Source organism: Anabrus simplex, chromosome 5 (assembly GCF_040414725.1).
Source record: "Anabrus simplex isolate iqAnaSimp1 chromosome 5, ASM4041472v1, whole genome shotgun sequence".
NCBI lineage: Eukaryota > Metazoa > Arthropoda > Insecta > Orthoptera > Tettigoniidae > Anabrus > Anabrus simplex.
The window spans coordinates 245,492,381-245,506,437 of record NC_090269.1 but is presented as its reverse complement, the minus strand read 5'-3'; the positions used below and the strand labels follow the sequence as shown (position 1 = coordinate 245,506,437).

At 38.0% G+C, this 14,057-nt stretch overlaps 2 protein-coding genes across 4 annotated transcripts in view; one reads left to right on the top strand and one right to left on the bottom strand.

The window, feature by feature from the left end:
• The window catches only part of LOC136873953 (magnesium-dependent phosphatase 1), a 207,717-nt gene that overhangs the window by 120,621 nt on the left and 73,039 nt on the right, over positions 1-14,057 (top strand). The window lies entirely within an intron of this gene.
• The window catches only part of LOC136873952 (DNA primase large subunit), a 97,133-nt gene continuing 85,570 nt past the window's right edge, over positions 2,495-14,057 (bottom strand). For all 3 annotated transcript variants that reach the window (XM_067147344.2, XM_067147346.2, XM_068227607.1), the window contains one exon: positions 2,495-3,087. In XM_067147344.2, coding sequence (XP_067003445.2) covers positions 2,806-3,087 — 282 coding nt within the window. In that variant the 3' untranslated portion in view covers positions 2,495-2,805. The remainder of the gene's footprint in view (positions 3,088-14,057) is intronic.

Here is a 14,057-nt window from a genome sequence, read left to right as displayed (position 1 = left end):
AAATAGTGAGACTGAATCAACGAAGAAAGGACTTTCAACCTCCCAAAATGAACTGCAATGTGATAGCAGTCCAAAGCGTTCCAGTAGAAGCCAAGAAAACCGTTGCCGTCACTGCAACGAGATAGAAACCCTCCCTCATGTTCTTGGTTTCTGCTCGAAAGGGGAACTATTGAGAAATAACAGGCACCATAGGGTCAGGAGCAGTATTGCAGAACTTCTCAAAAAATCTGGCAGATTTGAAGTCTTTGAAGAAGTGCACTGTATCTCTAGTGATGGATCCAGTACGCGTGCAGACATTGTCGCGATTGACAGGAAGAGAAACATGGGCTTTGTTATTGATCCAACAATAAGGTTTGAGAGTAACAGTTCACAGGCCAAAGAAGTTGATTCTGAAAAGAAGAGACACTACGAACCCTGTTTTAAGTACTTTGAAGAAAAGTATCACATACCTGCCAGTTGCTGGGAAGTGATTGGGTTACTCTTTGGTGCACAAGGATCTGTCACAAAATTTTCAGTGAATTTCTTCCTTCGTTTTGGTATTCCTGTTTCGTATCTAAAAGAAATTGTTTAGATGTTTTACGAGATTCATTGGCAATGGTAAATCATCATTTGTACAGTATGTGTAAAGAAAAATATTCCTTATCGGGGATAGCTGTAGGGCTACAACAGGGGAAATTCAAAATTCAATATATATATAAGATCATTTTATCCTAAGATAAATAGTGCAAAAATTATTATCTATTTGATGCTGTTACCGTACGGTACCCCTTGTTCTAGGGCAGCTATCCCTTGTGGACACACACACACACACTCTCTCTCTCTCTCTCTCTCTCTAAGAAAGAAGTCAGTTCCCGGATGAAACTATCTTTATGCCAGTCGTTTTCAGACCAACTTTGCTTTATAGGAGTGAAAGCTGGATGGACTCACGATATCTTATTAATAATTTAGAAGTAACAGACATGAAAGTAGCGACAATGATATCTCTTGCAAACAGATGGAAACAATGGCAGAGGGTACTCGAAATGAGAAGATAAGGGCTATATTAGGAATGAACCTAACTGATGAAGCTGTACATGTGAACAGGTTTCTGTGGTGGGGTAATGAGAAGCGAATAGACGAGGATAGGTTACCTAGGGTAATAATGGACTCGGCCATGGGGGGTAAGAGAAGCAGAAGGAGACTAAAATGATGATGATTAGACTCAGCTCCTAATGATTTAAAAATAATAATGTTATTGGATTTACATGGCACTAACTACTTTTACGGTTTTTGGAGACGCCAAGATGCCAGAATTTAGTCCCGCAGGAGTTCTTTGACGTGCCAGTAAATCTACCAACACGAGGCTGACGTATTTGAGCGCCTTCAAATACCACCGGACAGAGCCAGGATCAAACCTACCAAGTTAGAGACAGAAGGCCAGCGCCTCAACCGTCTGAGCCACTCAGCCTGGCCTAGGTATACTGTAGAATTAAGCAAGGCCACAGAGCTAGTTACAAATAGAAGATTGTGGTGGCTATTATTAAATTCACAGAGGCTTGCACACTGAATGCTGAAAGGCATAAGTCTAATATAGGTACTAAATAAAAACAAGCTACATAATATATGACAACCTTTATATTGACAGAAACAAATATTAGGTCAACTCAATGCTGAAATGGTGTATGAATTTCATTTTTTCAAGTTTGTGTGGTTTTTGAGCATAGGATGATTGTTTGTCCGATGTTCTAAGTAAACCATTAGTTGAGAATTTACTTCTTGCTTTCTTTAGTGTACCATGATTGTGTAAACTGGCTCTAATCATCATTTTGAAGCAAAAGTTTCAGATCATCTTCCTGTCAGATATGTTGAAATTCCAATTCCATTCTGCAGCTATATTTTTCACCATTTCTTTATGTATTCTGTTTATTGCTTCCAACCTTTTGCCCATAGAAACAACGAGCTTCTTCCACTTCCATGCCATTTTACCCGCTCAAACTAAAAACAAGGCAACAAAGCAACAATACAGCTTCTTAAGTCTGAAAGGTACAGACGCAGACTGACCTTCAAGGTAACTGTAGCTTGAAGCATGGGTCCGGCTATATCTACTGTATTTGTCTGCGGGGACAAGATAACAACATAACAGGTTCATGTGAATTATTCCAGATATCTGTGCATTTGAGAAAAACAGAGAGAAAAAAGAACAGTCTGGATATAAACCTGAAATCTGAATAATGAGGGTTGGATAACAAGGTTCTAGTGAATTCTCCCAACGTTTTTTCTGGTAGGTCAATGCTTAACATACTTTGTCAGCATGTATATTCACCTCTTGTTACCTTTCATCTCTGCATTTATAAATCAAAGATTCATGGTGCAATGATACAAGTGTTCCCCAACACTGTGCTTACACTAACACTGTGCTTACACTAACACTGTGCTTACACTAATGATCAATGAATAGAGCACGGCTCTCATACAAGGATAAGAATTGATAATAAAAACAGAAAAATCACACCATCTTTATTCTCAGATTCAATCAAATTCTCTCTACATTAAGTATTGACAGTAGCCATTGCAATATAATATGGCACAACTTCATTGAAATTGAGCTCCGATAGGAAAAAAAAGGCTTTAAATCCCAAAGGAAATAATATTAGGGATATGAAAATAGATCCACGAGTTGCAGATAGAGGAATGAGACTAGGGGTCCACCCAAAGTCATTAAAAAATATTCATGGACCTATCCAACTTCTTGGGAGTACCTCACCCTACTCTCACAATTTGCATGTATCCCATGTCTTAATTTTACAGCAGGTTAGATGACAGCATTCAGGTGTTTTTTAAAGAGAGATAGTAATGAGCTGGACTGTAATATATAAGGGAACTTTTTCCTTCATCTGTCCTGGAACTGTATTTCAATGGTTCACTTCTGGAAATTGCAAACATATGAGCTTGGCATGCCTTCTTAGGACTATTTTTTTTCAGCTGTAGTATATAATTTAGCACAGAATCATCCTCCATTAGATGGGACGGAAAATAAGATGTTAATTTTTCTTCATCAAAATGTTTGAACGGACAGCCACCCTCTGCAGATGGTTGTAAGTTTGCCATCTGCAAAATAAAAATCAGAGTTAAGTACATCAGTAGTCTAGTTATAAAGCAATATGTAGAAAGGCAGGAACACATTATAGGATAAACACAATAGCAAGCAAACCTGGGAACAACAAAAACAAGGACAAACATAAAACAGAAAAGGACAAAGACAATCTTCACATCATCATATACTGTTATCTTTCCTCATCAATCCCAATTCTTCCACATTTCTTCCAACCTTTGGCAAGCTTGTTTCTGCTTCCCAGCATCTCAGAAGGGAAGGCATCAACACACCTTGAGGGGCCATCTTGACAGATCTCCAGCTTTGATGTGGGAAGTATGAGACAGACAGGTCTTACGGCAACAATGGGATAGGAAATGGCCAAGAGTGGGAAGGAAGCGACCGACGATGGCCTTAATAAAGGTACAGCCCCAGGATTGCCTGGACTCTACATTGGACGTGCAAGTGCCCTGAGTTGCAAACTCAAAATGCTCCTTCAACTCCTAAAAGTGCAATTTTCTGGAAAACTGAGTTTTTTTATGATTTTATCGAATAAAGCAAGCACCAAAACACAGAAAAGCAGTATTTCTTGGGGGAAAACTGCACCTGCTGTGTTCTCATGGCTGCCAGAACACTTCTCATTCATAGAGGTGGTGATGAGCATGATTTGAATAAATCAAGTCCAATAAGTATTTGTTCTGTCATTAAATGCATAAATGTTCAAACCCCACTGTCGGCAGCCCTGGAAATGGTTTTCCGTGGTTTCCCATTTTCACACCAGGTAAATGCTGGGGCTGTACCTTAATTAAGGCCATGGCCGCTTCCTTCCCACTCCTAGCCCATTCCTGTCCCATCGCCGCCATAAGACCTATCTGTGTCGGTGCGACGTAAAGCAACTAGCAAAAAAAAAAAATGCATAAATGCTAAAACACTAGACAAACTTCAATTAGTACCAGAGGGGAGCAGCAACAATGAAAGAAACTTCAGGATGTATTCCTTGATATTAGCAAAGATTATGATAGTACTGATTATGATCAACTAAAAGCAACCATTGAACACTCTTCATTGCCAGAATGCATTTAAAAAATCATCTTATAGATAATACTAACAGCCTATGAGTGAACAGAGAAGACTGACAATAAATGTGGAGTGATGCAAGATGATCCTATTTTACCATTTTTATTTAACTGGGGCATTAATCATATCTTATATGAACTGACATCAAATTTTCAGAAATTTATGGGTTTTAATTAAGCCCTAGCACTGCTTCTCCTACAGTATTTTGTTTTGTTCATGATTTAGTGACTACAGGCAAAGATCAAGAATCAGCTTCCATACTGGTTACCAATGCCATAAATAATGTTATTAGTTTTTAACTACTTTTACGGTTTTTGGAGACACCAAATTGCCAGAATTTTTTTCCTATAGGATGTATCTGAGAACCTTCAAATACCACTGGACTGAGCCAGGATCAAACCCACAAACTTGAGCTCTAAGGGCCAGGTCTCTAACACCTGAGCTACCAAACTGGGAATCAACATCTATAGAATCTGTTAGCCAGACAGGCATCAATTTTTTAAAATGAGACAGTCTCTCACATTGCACTGTCACTGCCAATAACTCCAAGTAGCCTACGCAGTGGCCTCCACGATATGCACTACCCATGCGTCTTAGTAGTTGTGCTATTTACCAACTGATGAGCCCAACTTAGCACAATGAGGCAAAACGCTGGCAACCAGGAATGAGTTACCTGGAAAATGTAAAATGTCCAATAACGGACCAACTATATTGGTATTATAAATTTACTCATTCGGGACAAATATTTCAGGTTCCCTATGGGAATTAACATCTATATCAGCATGAATCTTCTTGTAACTGTAAACAACCAGTAAAACCTTTTAACAGCTAATCTCTGGACTACGTTCAAGCAGCGTCTGTTCAGATCATGTCACTTCGGCTATGGATAAGAAATGTTTTAGCTTGGCTCGGTAATGCAGTCCAAGAGTTCATTTCATTATCAGTTCAGGAGCATGTGTGGTCTCAATGGTGTTATCAAAGATTACCTGCTTCTATTCATTTAGTGACAATAAATTGCCTTACAGTGTTGTTGGTGTATTTTAAACCTGGAAATACGATTGTTAGTAAAGCGACTGTTAGTGAATAAACAGATTGAAATCTGCTTATGAAGAAGCAAAACGAGCTAAAAGAAAACCTAATCACCTGGATCAGTTTCCAAAAATAGAAGTTCTTCTAAAGTGCTTTGTACACGTGCGAGCTTCAACCGTGCCGTTAGATGGTACTATGATTCGAACTCAGGCTACACATTTAGCACAGAAAATGGGACTTGATTATTTTAATGCATACAATGGGTGGACTGAAAGATTCAAGAATCAACACGACTTAGTTTATAGATGTGTGCGGGGCAAAGCTGCTGCCCTGGATAATGACAAAGGGCCTTATTTTTTGGTGAAATAAAACTGTTGATTTTGGTGTTAAAACTGACACTATTTCGGTAGGTATTTCGTGAAATAAATTGTTATACTGATCGATGTTTCCTGTGAAATCTTCCTTGTAGCAGCGTATATGGTAAATGTAACTAATTTTGTGATAAAGGATTTTAAAGTAAACTTGTTATTAAATCTTAGAAAAACCAAATATGCAAATTGTTACAGAAATAGGTCCGCCTCTGTGGTGTAGTGGTTAGCGTGATTAGCTGCCAAACCCAGAGGCCCGGGTTCGATTCCCGGTTCTGCCACAAAATTTGAAAAGTGGCACGAGGGCTGGACCGGGGTCCACTCAGCCTCTACAAGGCCCCTGTTCAGCATAGCAGGTGAGGCTTCCTGGGCAAGGTACAGGTCATTCTCCCCAGTTGTATCCCCAACCCAAAGTCTGAAGATCCAGGACACTGCCCTTGCGGCGGTAGAGGTGGGATCCCTCACTGAGTCCGAGGGAAAAACCAACCCTGGAGGATAAACAGATTAAGAAAAAGAAGTTATAGAAATAAATATATAAATCACTGATACTTCGAAATGAAGTTAGCCTACATTTTAGACGTTGAATTACTTGTCTCCAAAGTACAAACTAAGCATGGTTTCAACATTATCAGGATGCAGAGTTGTGAGACAGTTAGAAAGTGTCTTTGTGTAAGCAGAGAAGCCCTTCTCACTGACCACATTAGACGTCGAAAACCATACGCCTAATGCTTGCGAACACTTGGATACGAATTCATTGTGGTCTTTTATGAAACCTCCTAAAGCTTTGCTAACATTTTCTTCTTTCATTTCCTCAACCAGATGTGCTTTCATTTCATTTTGCAAAGTCATATAGCCCTGGAAGATGTTCATGGATATGGTTTTTTCCCCCCAGCCGGGTATGAGTAGCTCAGACTGTTGAGGCGCTGGCTTTTTTACCCCAACTTGGTAGGTTCAATCCTGGCTCAGTCCGGTGGTATTTGAAGGAGTTTAAATACACCAGCCTTGTGTCACTACTTTACTGGCACATAAAAGAACTCCTGCGGCACAACATTCCGGTATCTCGGCGTCTCCGAAAACTGTAAAAGTAGTTAGTGGGATGTAAAACAATAAAATTATTACTACTCAAACAGGAAATTTATTTACAATAGGCCTACCAATACCGTCATATTTTACAGTAAAGACAGTATTAATTATCTTTCTGTTTATATTCATTCTCTTCCTCATGCCATGATTATCCAATTATTCTAGAGGAATGTTGGCTTGCATGGATGCTTTTGTTGTGTCTAATACAAATTGCTAATCATTTTTCAACTCCCTTACGATGTGTAAAGTATCGCCGATAGTTATTTACTGCTTAGAATTATGTTCATTTGCTTAATTTGGATTCTCTGCGATGTTTACGTACGTTTCCACTTTACGAATATTACTGGTACACTATTTATACATTATAATCTTTCTTGCAGCATCAAATACATGGAAGCCTTCACTGTTGTATTCCTCGTCCCTTGAAAAACCTGTTGTGACTTCAGCTTTCAGCACTTTTATACTTTTTTGCTTTACGTCGCACCGACACAGATATGTCTTATGGCGACGATGGGATAGGAAAAGTCTAGGAAGTGGAAGGAAGCAGCCGTGGCCTTAATTAAGGTACAGCCCCGGCATTTGCCTGGTGTGAAAATGGGAAACCACGGAAAACCATCTTCAGGGCTGCCGACAGTGGGGCTCGAACCCACTATCTCCCGATTACTGGATACTGGCCGCACTTAAACGACTTCAGCTATCGAGCTTGGTACTTTTATACTTAAATGTTGGACATTTGCCGATAAAGGTTCGTAAGTAACGAACTCTCATTGCGCACTGCTGTATCTACAACCGGTCTTAGTATCTTGTTACGACCACAATGCTATTTGCTGTAATCGATAACAGATATAGATTTTTATCGACTGCCTTAGATATCGGAGAACTGAATATACATACTTTCGATACACGGTGCGCACCGCTTTGTGTACATTTTTTTGGAGAATATTCAGCGCTAACAAGCATATGAGAAAGAAACTACGATAGTCAAGTTCTCAGAAACGTTTACTGGAGAGCTCTTCTGATACTATTTCACATTTTTCTTACCAAGTAGAGTATATTTCGTGATTATTTGCCCAATTCGTGCAATAAATCAGATTTCGCGAGTTCATTTTGCTAAAATACGGTACTTTTAGTACCTGGAAAGTCATATATAGAGAGGAAAGTAGATATCAAAAAATTTGTGCGTATTATTACCAAAAAATACGGCCCCTAATAATGACGCTACATTGTGCAAAACTACTGAAACGTGGAAAACTACAAGGCTTCCATCAATTTTGAAATATTATAATCCTGCCGATATTTTTCTTGCAAATGAAACAGAGCTCTATTTTCATCATCTGCCACATAAAACCCTGAATTTTAGGGGTGTGAAGTGTCACGGTAATAAACTTAACAAAGAAAGGCTTACAGTTCTCATGTGATGTAATTAAATGGAAATGAGAAATTGGTTGGAAATCCACAATGCTTCAAGCGTGTAGTTTAGAGTAAATTAATTAAAATTCTTTCAAGGTCCACCTATTCAATACAATGACATTTTATTGTGATTAATCAAGAACGCGGACTCCACTCTTCAAGATTTGAATAGTATTGGCCCATACATTAAATTCACTCTAGAGTCAGAAATTAATAAGGCAATCAGTTTTCTAGATATAACCATTATTAGAAATATCTCTGGTCTGTCTTACAAAATATACAGGAAGCCTACACAAACCGCTAACACGATCCACAAAGATTCCATACATCCCCTAATGCACAAACGTGCAGCATACAATAGCATGGTATATCAAGCGTTTGCCATACCCATTGCAAAGAAAGATCTTAATAATGAACTCAATACCATAAGGGCAATTTCCAAGTTCAATGGGTACAACAGGCCATTAATAGAACAAATAATAAACAAATATAGGTACCGGCCTAAAACCAAACTCATAAAAGAAAAGGAAAAAACTCCTATTTCAACCACAAAGTATGGGTAAAGCGATAGAAGAAGAAGAAGAAGTTCTCGATGTTTAGGGAAAAAAGGCAAAGATTTGAAATAAAATAAAATGTCATCCACAAAATCACCAACCTTTTCCAGAAACACAATGTAAGAATTTTATTCAAAACTAACAACAGAACCTCCGAAATTTTACATAACTCTGCATCAATCAATCTCCCCAATATCTACTCCAAATTTGGAATATATAGATTAAAATGTAATGAATGCAACAGCTCTTATGTGGGTCAAACAGGATGCAATTTTATGATTAGATATTCAGAACATGTCAACGCGATGAGGCACAATAAGTTCTCCGCCATGGGTCTACATATGCACGACACTAATCACAAATTTACCGACATTGAACAAGATAAAGAAGTTCTTCAAACAGCAAACAAGGGACCCATTATGAATATTATCGAAAGTTGTTATATTAACTGCGATCAATAATTCAACCCCAATTATAATTTAAACGAAATTTACGAGAAACTCAATATCCTTTTCGATCTTTTAATTGATAGGCTTAAAAATACCAAACTATCGAAAAACAGTTTGATTTTCCAAGTAATCCGCAATACACACTCTCGTCAATTACCCCCACTACCCCATCCTTCCGCCCCTGCCATAGCTCCATTCCCCCGCAGGGCTCCGCCTCCTTCCCTCCCCTTGCCTCCTTTACCGCTGCCCACACACTTCGTCTGGCTCCGTCTGTGTAACAACACGTTCAACATGCTGCTCAAGGTGAGTCAATCATCATTCAATGAATCTAATGATTCTAGTAACTTCCATAGGCCTACATTGCTTCCAACATCTAACTTGGCTATTTTCTCCTTCAGGTTTAAATTGAAGTGGGAATTCATCTTTATTTATATCACAATCTTACATGATCAAAGTAAACTTCCCCGGAACCACCTAATATCAAGTGAATAAGTGTCACTCACATAGACAGCATACAACAGCACAAATTCACTTATCCTGGAAGTACACAGACTGAACTATACAACGAACAGCCAGAATTTTAAGAATTTTCAATTGTAACATAATTTTAACTTATCTCATGTATCATTAATGTAATGTATTTTATTATGTGTTAAAATGTGTTTTAGATGGTTTAGGAATATATATAATTGTTTAATTTGTACTTAAGGCTGATGACGGCACATAGATGCCGAAACTAGTACCATTTGACATGTGATTGAATTACAATAAAACGTCATTGTATTGAATAGGTGGACCTTGAAAGAATTTTAATTAATTTACTGTAATCCCACTTCAATACGGAACCTAATGAAATTCATAACTCTGAGCATGTAGTTTGTTCAACAATAATGTTTTTTAAGAAACATGTGCAAGAAAATTAAGTTGTTACGAGTGTAAGTTTATGAACTGCTAGAGAAATCACCAAAGGAAGCAAGCCATTCATCAACAGGGACTAAAAAACTGTGGCTGAAAAACGGTTTGCTGACAAAAATCATGCATGCAGTGTAAAGCAATTGGCCTTTCAGCAAACACAGTGGCACATAAAGTTGAAAAAACTGGCTATAATCTTTCCACTCTGTTGCAGACAAGGTTTAGACATTTCTTTTCTCATTAGTCCTGGATGAATCTACAAATGTTGCTGATATGGCTCAAGTTTTATTGGTCTTTGGAGGTGTTAGAGGTGTTTCTAAGTTACTGAAGAAATAGATCTTATCAGCTTGCAAAGTTCAACAAGTGAGGATAACTTCATGAAAAGTACGACCTGTTTTCTTGGCTAAAAATGTGCACACAAAAGAAAAGGGATGGCGAAAAAAATATATGTGGCAAAAAAGCAGGTTTCATTGGAATACTAAATGAAGAATTCGAAGCCAATGGTGTTAAACCCTTGGCAATACACTGTATCCATCAGGAAGTCTGTTTTAAAAAGGTGGTAGACATGTCCTGTGTGATGATTGCATGATGGGAAGAATGCTAACATACAAGGGCGAATCAAAAAGTAAGTTACACTTCCAAGTCATAACCATGAAACCACCTACACGTAGGCAACATGACAACATACAATGTAAGTTCACTCTCCCACATAGTCCCCAAGACTGTAAATATTTCTCAGAGTTGTCAACCAACTTTTCGATTCCGGATGCGTAGAAATCACCTCCAGCATTATGTAACCACCTGGAGACAGCTGCTTTCACCTCATCGTTTCGGAATTGTCATCCACTGAGATCCGGCGTGATTTTGTTGCACGATAATGCAACATCTCACACGGCCCGCCAAACGTCTGAACTGCTCCAGTGATTCAAGTGGGAGGTATGGCAACATCCTCCATACAGTCCCGATTTAGTGCCATGCGATTATCATGTGTTTGGTAAGCTGAAAAAGGATCTCGGTGGACGACGATTCCGAAACGATGAGAAGGTGAAAGCAGCTGTCTCCAGGTGGTTACATAGTGCTGGAGGTGATTTCTACACATCCGCAATCGAAAAGTTGGTTGACTGTTCCGAGAAATGTTTTCAGTCTCTTGGGGACTATGTGGAAAAGTTAACTTACATTGTACGTTGTCATGTTGCCTATGTGTAGGTGGTTTCATAAATGGCCATAACTTGGAAGTGCAACTTACTTTTTGATTTGCTCTCGTACATAAAATCAGTCAATATGTCATTGTTTGAGTCATCAGTGCATAGACTGGTTTAATGCAGCTAGACGCCACCCTATCCTGTGCTAAACTTTTCATTTCTATGTAATTATTGCATCCTACATCCGCTCTAATCTGCTTGTCATATTCGTACCTTGGTCTACCCCTAGCGTTCTTACCTCCTACACTTCCCTCAAAAACCAATCAGTTAATAAAGATTCAAATTTCATATTCATAATAGTAAAAACATGAACATACTAGATGTGTTGCTCGATATCAGGGGACTCCAAATTATTGGACCCTGAGGGTCACATATTGAGTTCTAAGTCTTAGTGCGAACCAGATCCTACAAAAATTACCAAAAATAGGACTATAATGAATTTAATAAAGTGTATTACATAACATTTTCAGTGTACAGTTCAAAACCTCAAGTACAGTTTAATGGGTGATATGAATGAATTGAATAAAAGAAACTTCAGGGGGAGTGAAATGTTATCTATGACCTTTTTCACACATCTAAAGTTTTAGACAGAAACTGATACGTTTTTGAATGACTCAATCCACAGGAAAATTTTGCAAATTTTGTCAGTTGACAGCCAATGACCAAATGAGTTGGCAATGCAATTCAAGGAGTACAGCTACTAGCCTGCATTTGTGAGATAGTGGGTTTGAACTCACAGTTGGCAGCCTTGAATATGGTTTTCCATGGATTCCCATTTTACACTAGGCAAATGCTGGGGCTGTATGTTAATTAAGGCCACATTCGCTTCTTTACAGGCACAAGCGCTGTCGTATCACATAATTGCCATAAGACCTCTCTGAGTCAATGCAATATCAAACACCACCAGGCATGGAGAATATGCTTCACAGTTGCTTGCAATGAAAATTCTTGGTGATCAGCAGAAAAAGTTCTCAGACTTAGAAACACATTCTAAGGTGATCAGGATTTTTCAGAACCCTCTTTCTATTGAAACTGAAGATATTCAACCAGCTTTGCAAGTGAAACTCTTGATCTGCAAGCTGATAACACCATGATGGACAAGTTCAAAGAAGTAAGCCTTATTCAGTTTTACTAATATCTTCCAGAAAACCACCCCACTACCAAATATTTGCACAGTGTTTCATATTTGTTTCTATCTATAGGTGCGAGTAAATCTTTTCTTTGTTGAAGTATACAAAATCAAAATACAGAAGTAACTTGAGTGACCAACATTTGAAAGATATTTTATTTATTCAACAGAATAAATTAGAGCCACAGTTTGATAAAATCCTGGATTTAAGAAGCAAGTTTTGCACCTCTCATTAAAATGTACTTGAATTTTAAACAGTATACGGAAAACATTTACATTTTATTAAATTCATTATAGTATTTTTATTTTTGGTGGAATATCTTGATTCAGCTTCCACTGAGACTCAGAGCTTGATATGTGGCCCTCAGGGTACAATAAGTTGGAGTTCATTGGTATAGAGCAACACATCGAGTGAGTTTATGTTTTTGCTATTATGAATATTATATGTTCAAAAAAAAAAAAACACTAGCCAATATGATTTTGTGGTAAAATAGATTGAAAATATCTTTTCCATATGGAAATTGATGCCCTCAACCTGAAAATGGTGTCATTTTCTTTGTATCACGTCTAGTTTTGACGCAATTCTGTTTTGTAGTACATCTGCAATCGTAAGATGTAACGATGAGAAATGTTCTCACGCAACTCACTTTGGAAGAATAGTATATTATGCCTCAAGGTATGGAAGCACATGATTAATCCTGTGTGTGAAGATGGCAGGTCGAGACGTAAGAGAGGGCCAAAGTTCTGAATTCTGTTTTCTAGAAATTTAGATGCGCAATATTAAAAGAGTGCAAGGGAAGTTGGATTGCAGATAAGATAAGAGTTGATATCTCAGACCACTTGTATAAACAGAAGTGTTCTAATCCCCAGTCCTTATCCGATGTTTATGTTGGGCTTCATCCCTTTTCAAAATAAACTAGGTTGATAGTTGTGCTTGAGACGCACCCCAACAAGTACGCGTTTAATGCATCTTTTACATTCATTTCTATTGATCGTTATTCATGAAACTTTTGTATTAGTATTTGAAGGCCATTATGGCTAGTGTACCAGGGGTGTACAGAAGGCAGTGTAAACAAAGTTCTCAAAAGTTTTGCTACATTTGTGGAATTTGTATAGAAACTTTATTTTTCTTACTTTCAATTGACAGTTGGAGATCAAGACAAATCTTTTGTACCTCATATTGTATGCAATATCTGTGTCGAAGGGACTTCGTTACTGGTATGAGGGCAAATGAAACGCAATGCCGTTTGCCATACCCATGCAATGGCGAGAGCAGAACAATCATTATGATGAGTCATTTTTGTATGACCAATGTTGTCGGTTACAAAAGAAAATTAAATATCCAAAATCTCTTGTCAGATATTTGGCCTGTTCCTCATGGACCTGACTTTCCAAAACCTACTCCATCCGGTAACTTGAGTGATGAAACTGAAAGCATTTCCTTGCATTCCAGATGCTGAAGAAATGGACTTCAAGCCACATCAACCATCAAACAAATTTACACAATCTGAATAATAGAATGATTTGACAAGAGATTTCGAGTTAACCAAAGAAAAAGAGTGAATTATTTGGCTCAAAACTGCGTTGGCATCCAGGGTTACATTCTCCTTATACAAAAATCGTGTAAAAGAATTTTGAAAATATTATACACAAGAAGATCAACTTGTATTTTGTACAGATGTTTGAAATCTTCTGCATCAACTGGGAGAGAAAAAATATGATCCTAGCAACTGGCACCATTTTATTGACTCTTCCAAAAGAAGTCTTAAGGCTG